Source organism: Aspergillus homomorphus, assembly GCF_003184865.1.
Source record: "Aspergillus homomorphus CBS 101889 unplaced genomic scaffold BO97scaffold_32, whole genome shotgun sequence".
In the NCBI taxonomy this organism is placed as follows: Eukaryota; Fungi; Ascomycota; class Eurotiomycetes; order Eurotiales; family Aspergillaceae; genus Aspergillus; species Aspergillus homomorphus.
The window spans coordinates 330924-341642 of NW_020291918.1; the positions used below are offsets into that span (position 1 = coordinate 330924).

The window sequence follows — 10719 nt, forward strand, 5'->3', positions numbered from 1 at the left end:
ATGGTAGCCGATTTTGCTTTCAAAGGTTCGGGTAACTTATCTGCAACAGACCCTCGATAAGCCAAAGGCGGTGGAGATAATGCCACGACTTCAACTCGGCTGCCCGTAGCTGCGTAGTAAGAATGGGCTGTGTCTGACCACGACCGTACAAGCCGACCACGATTATTACTCCCTCTCAGGATCCAAGCTTACTCGGACACGCCATAGAAGACATGTTAGCACGCATTCAAGATGCCTTGGAAGGCCAAATAGTAAGTAGAGCCCATCTCGTGGCACACAACACAACGGAAGACTAAAGTCGGTCGCTTTCTTCTATCTTGACAGGACTTCAAAGGCCAACAAATGACAGAACTTCTTACTACGGTCCTCCTCATCTTCTCAGGCGTGAGTACAAGCACACTGCATGTATCCTGTTCGCTCTTCTGTTCATGATCCGCTTACAAGCATTCTATGAAAGGCTATTGCTTTCCTCGTTGGTTACATTCAGCAAGACATTCATCTAACGCTCTGGGCCGGGCTGGCGGGGACAGCAGCAACTGGGTTGGTGGTAATTCCGCCTTGGCCAATGTACAATCAGAACCCTGAAAGGTGGCTGGCACCGACTGCGGCGGGAGTGGCAGTTGCAGGTGTCACGGTAGACGGCGTGAAGGTTGCATGAGATATAACTGTGGACTTTACAAGTCATTCCGATAGCCCGAATTGAACACAGCTTGCCAGCATCCTTCAAACACTGCCTAACTCTGTCTGCACCATTGTGAAGCCACTGCTAAAAATGCGGAAGAATTCGCAGAACGCCATCCAGTCCCTCCCAAGCCGATCATACTCACTTGAAGAGTGTAAGAGTGAGGCCATGGCCAGCCCGCTGTCTAGACCCAATCACCGCAGACCCTAGCCTACCGACCATATTTTTGGAACTCCCAGTCTCTGTTATCCAAAGGACAGACTTGACGGGTCTTTAGCCACCGTGAAATACAGTGGAAATGGAAAGCGTGCTTGAGAGATGAGATCCGGATCAGTGTTTTGTACTGCGAAAGACAGAAAGGGGCATACCCACATTACAGATGCCCCAAGCAACTGTACACTCTTCCGTCGTAGATGAGCCTTGGTTTGCCTGACATTCAATGCCTAGCATGAACAACATGTCAGATACCCGATGCATCATAGTCGGGGAAAGGGGAGCGTACATAGATCCATAATATGATTGCGGCAAATCGCACAGTTGTCGACAACGATGTCCCACGCCCACAGAGCCACAGCGTTCCACTAAAGCGACAACTTAGTTAATTCCGTGCCTTGGAAAGGAAACGGTTCCATGTGGCTATACCTTCTTAACCTCGAACTTTTTCTTGCCGTCACTGGAGGCATCTGCGACCTTGGACATCCCCTTGGCCTTGGAAGCACCAGAGGTGCCGGCCTCTTTCATTTCCACATCCGCCATGTTAACACTGCAGTGGGTCCGTTCCTTATCATTCGTTTAGGAAGAGCAGATTGAAGACTGGAGCTAAAGGATGGCTACTCGAATTGCGGAGGATTCAGAGGGGAGGAGAGGAGGGGTGAGTCGGGCGGCGCTGCTTGGTGGATTACGTAGGTCGACTAGTTGAGCAGGCGGTACCTGGATTAGGTCGATCTTGTCAGTTAGGTAGCTGATAACGGGGGGAAATGCGTGTTGCGGTGTAGGCAGGGCAGTTATCCCGAGGTGTCTTCGAACCTTCTGGCGCACGCAAGGAACAAACCGCTGACACTTCTGATAGCGCAGCTCGATATTTGAATGATTCGCAACTACCATCAAATGATAAGGCTGAAGTCAGAGCGATGAAATGCAGAAGGACATACGATGTCAACCGTAGTGTACCGAGAACATCTGTTTGCTACCTACCTACTACCTAGTACGTAGTTAGTTAGTAGTAACTCAAAACTTAGTCAATTAAAGTGGGCGCTGAGTCATCACTGGGCACCCCCGCTTGGTCCCCTCCCACCCCCAGCCTTGCTTCTTCCCGCCCTTCCCACGATCCAACAATCACCTTGAATCCGACCCAATATCAACGTCTTCCTACGATGCCTTGCAGCCTGCTTTCTTCGCACCGTATTCCTTCGATGATCTAGATGTGAACATGCTCGGGAGTTCTGGCTTTTTGCTTTTCACCGTCCTTTTACTCGATTCGCACTTGACCCTGTAGACGAAAGCTCGCATATCCTTCCAAATCACACCCTCCAATTCAAGGCCAAACTGGTCGGGCCACATTCGCAATCCCACCCGCACATTACGATTGTTGCTTCATCGTTGCCTGATATTCTAGCGCCAAGTGCTTCAGTACGGGTTGCTGGACAAACTGCTTAGTACAGTGGAATTCTCTCCCACCTTTTCAAAGTCGCCTCCATTGTTATCGCTCTTGCTCCCCTTCCTTGTTGTGCCTTCCGAAGCTGTTTCTCTTTCCAACCCAATTCACAATGGCAACTCAATCGCCCACTCCTCCGACGCCGAAGGGTCTTCGAAACAACCGCCGAAATTCGAAAAGGATTATCACTCCATCGACGCAGAAGGTCGCCTTACTGGCAACCCCGCCCTCTTCGCCGCCGCGGAATCAGAGTCCTGGCGGGACTGCCACCGACTCTTCCTTCAATAATAATCATAACGCATCGAAGAAGAAGCATGTGCGGTGCAACAAAAAACCTCGCGAGGCACCAAAGGCCTCGCCTGTTCCCAGCAACGGGCACCGACATACCTCTTCGCACTCCCATAACATTGCTACTCCGCAGACAAAGGACAGCTCGCATTATGCAGGTCCTACTTTCCATGCATCGCCAGCGCCATCTGCTCTCCCAATCCCAAGCTTTTTCTCTAAGTCGTTGCCCGAGTCGGACCTTTCATCGGGTTTGGAAGCTGACAGTGACAATCTTGATGCCAGTCCGGATATGGAGAGTACGCCCTCCAAATCTAGAACGCGTCATGTCTTTGAGGATGAAAGACGCCAACCTACGCCCCTTGATTTCCTCTTCAAAGCTGCAGTCGAAGCTAGAAATGCCCAACAGCCGCGCAGCCCGGAAATTACCACAAGAATACAATCTCCGCAAACTGATTCAAAAGCCCTTTTTAATCACAGAACTAATGGTGCTGGTGGTGGATCCTTTCCAATAGATGTGGATAGCCCTGAAAGCCATCAATCGCGTATAGGGCCTCCATTCGCTGCACCCTACCAGGATCGTATGAACGCATTGCGATCAGCCAGTTCGCCATCTCCATCTACGGGTCACCTGGACGAAGATGAACGCCGGGCCAAAACAGAGGCTTTGAAGAGCCTTCTACTCAATCCGCGTCCCCAGAGACCGTCTTCGGCTTCGGTCACCACCCAGAACCATATTGGTAGCTTCGGGTGCCATTCCTCCGTCAACCACAGCGTTCCTCATTTCGCGACTCCATTAAGAACAACCTCAGGGCCAGCTGCCTCTTACTCGCATGGCATGTCCATTGAGCACAAACAAGCTTTTCCCGGCAGTGGTTCACATTCGCCCTCCTCGTATACACAGCACAAAGCCTTTTACCAAGCTCAGCCTCCGTACTCGCCATTGCGAAAGGAGGTCCTTTCAACGAAAGCGGGGAACCACTCAAGTGTCCTTGGAGAGGCGCACTATCCTCCTCCGCATCCGTACGGGCCGCCAAGATCCCCGCCCAAGTATGCGCAGTATCCATTGTATCATCCTCCCCCCCAACAATCGCCTATATCACGTACCGTCTCGGTCAGTCCGGCTTCGCAATCCGTCGATACCAAGAAAATGGAGGATGATTTACGGCGTGTCCTGAAACTTGATGCGCACCCCGCTGTCCCAGCTAGTGGCATTCGAAGTTCATTTGCCTGATTGCACGTACTTTGTACTGAAATGCTATCTCCATACTTCTGCCCATGATTGGCCCTCCTTAATTCTTATTTCGGCGCTCTGGATCTCGTGAACCAGTTTTGTTTCAATGTTTAATTGTTGATATTGGCTCAGTTCATGCTTTGGGCCATTCTGGAGGACGTCTCAATGTCGAATTCAGACCTTTGCATGCCGCTCTTTTCAGGCTCTTTTGATATGTCACTAAATTCTCAGGGATTGTATTTGTGGCCCAGTGGCCGTGCCTTTCTTGTTTGTCGATTCACAGGGCTTTGTTCTCGCTGCTGCCCCATTCTATTTGCTCTCTTTGTTGGTGTTCTCCGCGGTTCATGTTGGTAGCGTCTTGTTGTTGATGGCAGGGTTTATGGCCCCTTACTGGGATTTATTATACCCCATTTGCATCGAACCTGGAGTCTGGTTGCCTTTTGAGTATTTCCCTATGGGTGTTGATTGACAAGGCTTGATGGCCGCGTGGCATGCTTCATTATTTTTGTTCCTGTCACATCCCCCGGTCATGTCCTCAGCATCTACCTCATGTCATGATGGCCATCCTTTTATTCTGTTGTCATGGTGGTCGCATGCTTTGCTCGATCCCAGGTCATGACAGAATTATGTCGCGCATGCTTTCTGACCATGTTACCCATTATGATGCTGGGAGGATAGCCATTGAGGGTAACCTTGGAGTAGTGGCTGCTGGTGCGCACAACCTCCGGACTCGACTTCCATCAGATTTTCTTTTCTTTTCTTTTTTTACATTCTGTTCCTCCCGACATTCAGTGATATGTATTTACGTTCATTATTATCCATGCCATTCATTCTTTGTTATGACTGAGTCTCCTGCAGACAGTCATGCACCGGCTGTTCATCATGTGTTTCTCGTTTGTTTTTGTTTGTTATTCATCTGATACATTTGACTTACACATACATATTGGGTATACAGACTAAAGGTCGGGGCCGGGGGGCATCCATGATCCCCTTGCATGTTGTTGATGCAGCCTCCCAGTACGTCAAAGAGGAGAGAAAGGGACGGGGGAAATGAATGCTGGCCGGCTATTTTGCGAGGTAGATGGAGGAGAGGAGGGGAGATGGATGGATAGCGAGGTCTGAACTCTGCCAGACAGAGAACTGGACTGACCAATACTGTACTGTACTGTACTGTACTGTACTGTATACTCATGGATACTCCCAGGCAGGTAGTGTACTGAGTAATCCCGTCTCAGCCTCAGGTAACCAGACATCAAGGGAGTCCAGAACGCGGATAGAAGCCGGCGCGACAAGCCAAGTCCAACGGCGGAATGGTAGTTCCCGACGCCCCACTCGGCATCTTCTCCACTCTGTACTGCAAATTACGCGGCCAGAAACCAGGTCAGAAAGAGAGAAGTTAAGAGCCTCTCGCTCCTCTGCGGTCAGGAACTGTCAGATTGTTGATGTACGAGTACTGTAGTCTCGATGATGGTCCAGGTGGTCATCCTATGTTGCCTGTACGGAGCACCTACCTACCTACCTACCTACCTTTTTACCCAGTACTAGGTATGCTCGGTCGATCACCGCATTGGGTGTCTGATACCCGAATTCAGCTACGTGTATGGTGACCGATGGTACAAGAACGCGGGAATGCAGTGGCGTTCTCTAGCACCCAAGCTTCCCTCGTCCAGAACGTGCATTCAGGAGAGATGCCAGCCGGGCTGGGCTGTTCGAAGGAGAAGGGGAGAGAGAGAGAGAGAGAGAGAAAGCCGTGACGGACTGAAGAAATCTCCTAGGGGTGGATAGATACCTACCAGCCCCCGATGGTGGACAAGGGGAAGTACTTACAGGAAGTACGGAATTAACTACTCTTGTACGGTAGGTACCTTCTGAAGATTGATTGCCAATATCCATTCTGAATGCAAAGGAAGAAAAGGGCGGAAGATCTGTCCAGGACCAGCCAGCCAACCCGGCCGGTCCCTGGATGCGGACGCCATTCCAAGGGAGAAAGGTTCAGAGAGAGAAGCATTTTGATGATATTTATATTTATCAACATTTCAAAATCCCAAGTAGAAAGACAAATAACATCAGTAAACATCATTATCATTGTCATCCGCGTAAGGTAGTCAGTTGTTCAATTGAAAGCCAACCGACCGACCTTTATCACCCTCCTCCCCCTCCTCCTCCTCCTCCTCCTCCTCCTTCTACTCCTCCGCCTTCTCCTCGTTTTCCTCGTCTTCCTCCCGCCGCCTCCCTCCTCTTTCTCCCTCTCCCTATCCCTCTCCTTCTCGCCTCTGTCTCTCTCTTCCTGCTTTCTTTTCTCCTTCCCAACCTTTTACATCAACTCCCAAAACTAAGTATCAGGTTGTCGCTTTGAAATCCTTGTCTTCTGTAGTCATTTCTCCCTCCGCCCCTCTTCCCCCTTCCTTGCCGCCTTCCCTTCCCACTCGGTCCTATTCTCTTCTCTTCTCTTCTCTCCTCCACCCTCCACCCCCCTCCCTCTCTCTCTTTTCGTCTCCCCCAGCCCCTTTCACATTGTCCCCTTCCCCCCTCAATCTTTCAATCCGATCCGCGATCTTCTCTCATCCGTCAAAGGTTCCATTTTATCACTTACGTTCATTCACATATTTTCGCCAAGAGTTCGGGCCTCCCATTGTCTTCCAGTTCGCAGATAGAACCTCGACCGCTGGGCCCCTAGACGCGGAGCCAATGGTCATTCTCCCGCCCTTTCTGATCTAAACAACGAAGAGTACATTCGGACAAGCAATCGGTCTTTCTCTTTGCTAGAGCACTCTGTCTCTCATAATGGCGAATGCGTAAGTGCTACCCTTTCCATCGCTGTTGACAGGAGCGCACGAACCCACAGCTCAGTCGATTACCGCCACGGGCAGCTCTCTAACCGTCTAAATAGCATCGGTTCAGCATGGCGCTCCTTTTGGCATACAATGACTTCCTATGATCGTCATGCATCCCACGACTCGCCTTATCGATCGGGTAAACATGTGCCTCTCAGTCAAAGCCGACACGAGCCTCTCACATCAATTGCGACAAGTGCCATCGAATCGCGCCCGGACCTGACTGCTCCCTACGATGACGACCAACCCAAAGGCTCGAATGGCTGGTCAGGCTCTCCTACGGGTACCGGGTCCCCCAATCGCCCATATTCTCCGGGTATGCGTTCCTTGTCATCGCAAAAACGGCAGTCAACCGACCCCGGAGTTGATGGAGCTCCCGAGATTCAGATGCAAAGCTTTCACGATGGTGCCCCGCCTCCGCCCCCAGTTGGCCATTCGTGGAGAAAAATTGATAAATGGCTGGAGCATAATTACGAAGAGCTTTTTGATAACTTGTGCGAGGGATGTACACAGAACGACATCAACGAACTAGAGCACGAATTGGATTGTAGCTTGCCCCTAGAGGTGCGGGAGTCCTTGATGATGCACGATGGTCAAGAACGCCCTGGATTGCCTACCGGTGTTATCTTTGGATGTATGCTCCTTGACTGTGAGGAGATAGTGCAGGAATGGAAGAACTGGAGGACGGTCAATGAAGAATTCTTGAGCAGCTCAATGATGAACCCGGTTCCGAAAGCAGCCGCCAGTTCGTCCTCATCCGCATTGCCTGCGCAAGCATCCAATCCCATGTGGAGACAGGATCTTCTCGAGCGTCAGGACTCACAGCCCCCGAACGCAGTCCAGAAGGCGTATGCTCATCCTGCATGGATTCCTCTGGCTCGCGATTGGGGTGGTAACCACATTGCGATCGACCTTGCGCCGGGTCCTGCCGGTAAATGGGGGCAGGTCATCCTCTTCGGCCGTGATTATGATTGCAAGTACGTGGTTGCCCGGTCTTGGGCCGCCTTCCTGGCCATGTTTGCCGATGATATTTGCAGCGGCAAGGTACATGTGGACGAGGAAACCAACGAGCTTAAGCTTCTTGAGTTCAAAGCGCAGAATGTCGAGCCTCCATATCTCGAGATCTTACGGTGGAGAACCGACCAAAAGTATGGTCGGAAGCCACCTCGCCGCAAGACTCCGAGCGGCTTAGGACTTAACACAATAGGCAAATCCGGCAAAGAATCACCTTATGGCAGCCCCACACCAAGTGAAGAACGGGGCAGGTCGCCGCATCGCTTTTCAAATCGTGGTTCCACACAGAGCCCGAAGACTCAATTTGGTATCTCAAGCCCTCTAGCTCGCGTCACGGAAGAGGTCCCAAGCCCCGTCCATACTGCAGCGGATGCTGAAAATCCCGAGAATGCGTCCAAGGAAGAACAGACAGAGGATTTGATGGAAATCGCGACGCCCCAAATCTCAGGGAAAGGAAACGACGAGATCTCGGAAGCCGAGCCTGAGCATGGACTTTCGGAAACAGACAAGACGCCTTTGAATCAACCACCTTCCGCCACCGGCTTGGACCCCGAGGTCTTAGGCGAGATGAAAAATGTAACTATCTAGACATCATTGTTGCAGGGCTGTTCTGTTCTTTGTATTTCTGACAACCTGTTTCCTTCTCCCACACCTTCACACTTAAATCATGAGCATATCTTGCCTCTGCAGTATTAATGAAGGCTGATCTTTTGCATTGTCGAGTACTTCATTGTCGTCCCCAGTGTACCAGGCGCTCATTGGTCAGTGATGGAACTCTGCTTAAAACTCTCTTCAAAGCCTGTTGTATAAAATTCGGACATTGTTCTCTATGGCTACAATGACTTTCGTTGTTTCTTTTATCTGGCTCATTTGACGGTCTGAGCATCCTATGATCGATTTCTCATTACCCTGAGCAAGTCGCCAGTGGCTCCTTCCGTTCGCTTCCAGCCTATCCCATGTTTTTCCGATGCATGTATTTTATTTGGCGATGATGCTGCACTCTTCCACTTCCAATACACCATATTGTGTCCCTTGTTATCTGTCCTTTGGCCCCAGCTCATGGAAATTAAGGGCGTATCTATCGGCGAATTCGCCAGGAAATGCATTGTCTCTGGGACCGACATATTCGTAGCATCTCTTTTGAAGGCTATACGGGATATTCCGAGTAGGTGGCCAGTTTTGCTAATTGTCGACGGCAGCGCTTCCATATATGTTATACAAGGCTAAGTTATCTCGAGAGTCATCGAGTGAAAGTCTAAGCGCTACCATTGGCAAGCATGGAAGAGTCTTGCTACCTTTTTCCGCCTGACCACGCGAAAGGTTCCCCCTCTCTTGGTCTCTGATGCAAAGATGCGAGGGTGAAGCGCTTTCGTTCACTATGTGGTCACAGGCATACTTGCATCACAATGCGTGGTTGAGTAAGATACCCAAGTTTGGTGAACATACAAGGGCCCATTGTCTTCACGATCATGTCTGCTGAGGTGGAGGGAATTGGCTCCGTCCAATTCCTGGCCATCATGCGCTGGCCGCTATGCTCCCACCCCAAGTTCGTGAAGCATCCAATGCTAATCCCAGTCGTCATCGTCGTCATCGTCGCCGTCAGCGAGCCGACGTTGACGTACGTTACCACTCCGAATAGCACGTTGCCTTCCATATCGTCGCCCATCCGTCCCGTCGTCGCTGCCTTCGTCCGACTGGTCCGAGGCGTCACCCATGTCCTTCAATTTTTCCTGAATTAGAATACCTTTCCAAATAAGCCGTTTTTCCAGTGTTTTCGTGCTGAACCCGTCGGTTCCATCGCGGCCACCTGATCCAAGGCCCTCAAATCCCACCACACGTTCGACGGCGACCCCGTCTTTGAAGCCGATAACGCAAGGAAGGATGCGAATCTTAAGTTTCTCTACGACGAACGGAGTGTCCCGCACGTCGACCCGCGCAAAGCGCACTTCGTGGTGCCGAGAAGCCAGCGCTCGGATGTGCTCGTCCATGGTGCTACAACGCGCAAAATCCGGTTGTGCGAAGTGAATGACGCATCGATGGGTTTGGGTTGTGAAGTCCAGAAGTATCTGATCGGTTCTCAGGGTTGGATAGAGGCTATCCTCGACGACAGTTCCTATAGGAGCAGCGGTACTGCGGGCCGCTTTATTTTGAGCTGCGGCAAACTCGGCATTGAGCTGTTCAATTCGATGCGCCCGATAGTATGAATCGTCTTCGTTCTCTAGAGCTTTAAGTAGGGCATCGTCGTCGGACTCATCCCGACCTCTCGCGGGATGCTGGTCCATTGAGGTGAGTTTCTAGCAAAGCCGCGTAGTTCGTCCGCTGGGAGAGAAACTGGAGATTCGATGGGAAGGAATTTGAGCAACGTTCGTTGACAGAAATATGGGCGGGGCCCGTAGACGTTCCGGCCTTTTCCTGCTTCTTTTTGGTTTGTCGAGGGTAAGAGGTTTCTCAACGCAAAGGACAGATCGGATATTAAGGCTATTTGAGATGGGGTTCTCTCTTTCTTTCTTTCTTTCTCTCTCTCTCTCTCAGAGAGGAATAGACTTCTGGAACGTGCTTGGCGTTCTCGCAACAATCGGCCAGTAACGCCTTTTCTGCTCTACGCCGTACAATCTACCAACTGGAAATAAGGCCCCAAGGTCAAAGTCAATTCTTTCTGCAAATGATACTGCACTTTACATGGATCACTCCGAATCCAAAAGAAAAGGAAAGGAAAAAAGAACTCCCTGCTCTTCCACCATTCATTCTATTGACTGCAAGGTGTCTGAAAACGATTCTACGATCTGAACAAATAAGTATTTGAGTCTAAGTAACATGTGTATCATCTGGTAATATTACCAGATGAGATTGCCGCATCCGGAACCAGAGATTAGCCAGCACAGCCAAAAGTTCTGCCGCGGGCTGAACATCAACGAAACCAACCCAATTCAAGTCTCCTCCTACACCCTGCGGCCTTCACCAATTTTCCCCTTCTTCTATCTTTATCGTCGTGCTCTTCCCCCTCCCCCCCCCCGTC

The 10719-nt window shown here is 50.7% G+C and overlaps 5 protein-coding genes across 5 annotated transcripts; 3 read left to right on the plus strand and 2 right to left on the minus strand.

The window, feature by feature from the left end:
* The first annotated feature begins 133 nt into the window (after nt 1-133).
* Nucleotides 134-889, plus strand: BO97DRAFT_407221 (signal peptidase complex subunit 1). Its single transcript, XM_025695595.1, has 3 exons — nt 134-251; nt 325-384; nt 458-889. The coding sequence occupies exons 1-3, from the start codon at nt 213-215 to the stop codon at nt 656-658; spliced, it is 300 nt and encodes a 99-aa protein (XP_025549271.1). The 5' UTR covers nt 134-212; the 3' UTR covers nt 659-889.
* A 4-nt stretch (nt 890-893) lies between these two features.
* On the minus strand, nt 894-1438 carry BO97DRAFT_350454 (SCF ubiquitin ligase complex subunit HRT1; the record flags this gene model as incomplete). Its single annotated transcript, XM_025691953.1, has 4 exons — nt 894-992; nt 1055-1125; nt 1185-1263; nt 1325-1438. 4 exons carry the CDS (start codon nt 1436-1438, stop codon nt 894-896), a joined length of 363 nt encoding a protein of 120 aa, XP_025549272.1.
* A 907-nt stretch (nt 1439-2345) lies between these two features.
* Nucleotides 2346-4101, plus strand: BO97DRAFT_149341 (proline-rich nuclear receptor coactivator motif-containing protein). The gene has a single exon (XM_025690159.1). The coding sequence runs from the start codon at nt 2449-2451 to the stop codon at nt 3853-3855; it is 1407 nt and encodes a 468-aa protein (XP_025549273.1). The 5' UTR covers nt 2346-2448; the 3' UTR covers nt 3856-4101.
* A 2324-nt stretch (nt 4102-6425) lies between these two features.
* BO97DRAFT_149347 (SMI1/KNR4 family protein) lies at nt 6426-8441 on the plus strand. Its single transcript, XM_025690160.1, has 2 exons — nt 6426-6650; nt 6746-8441. Exons 1-2 carry the CDS (start codon nt 6640-6642, stop codon nt 8289-8291), a joined length of 1557 nt encoding a protein of 518 aa, XP_025549274.1. The 5' UTR covers nt 6426-6639; the 3' UTR covers nt 8292-8441.
* Nucleotides 8442-9090: 649 nt separating this feature from the next.
* BO97DRAFT_149349 (thioredoxin domain-containing protein) lies at nt 9091-10144 on the minus strand. The gene has a single exon (XM_025690161.1). It carries the CDS (start codon nt 9983-9985, stop codon nt 9269-9271), a length of 717 nt encoding a protein of 238 aa, XP_025549275.1. The 5' UTR covers nt 9986-10144; the 3' UTR covers nt 9091-9268.
* Nucleotides 10145-10719: the final 575 nt, after the last annotated feature.

Excerpts from the sequence above, each read along its gene's own strand:
- BO97DRAFT_407221 (XM_025695595.1), top strand. The coding sequence starts at position 213 with ATGTTAGCACGCATTCAAGATGCCTTGGAAGGCCAAATA. Across the intron at positions 252-324 it reads ATGCCTTGGAAGGCCAAATA|GACTTCAAAGGCCAACAAAT; the intron begins GTAAGTAGAGCC and ends CTATCTTGACAG. Across the intron at positions 385-457 it reads TCCTCCTCATCTTCTCAGGC|GCTATTGCTTTCCTCGTTGG; the intron begins GTGAGTACAAGC and ends ATTCTATGAAAG.
- BO97DRAFT_149341 (XM_025690159.1), top strand. The coding sequence starts at position 2,449 with ATGGCAACTCAATCGCCCACTCCTCCGACGCCGAAGGGTCTTCGAAAC.
- BO97DRAFT_149349 (XM_025690161.1), bottom strand. The coding sequence starts at position 9,985 with ATGGACCAGCATCCCGCGAGAGGTCGGGATGAGTCCGACGACGATGCC.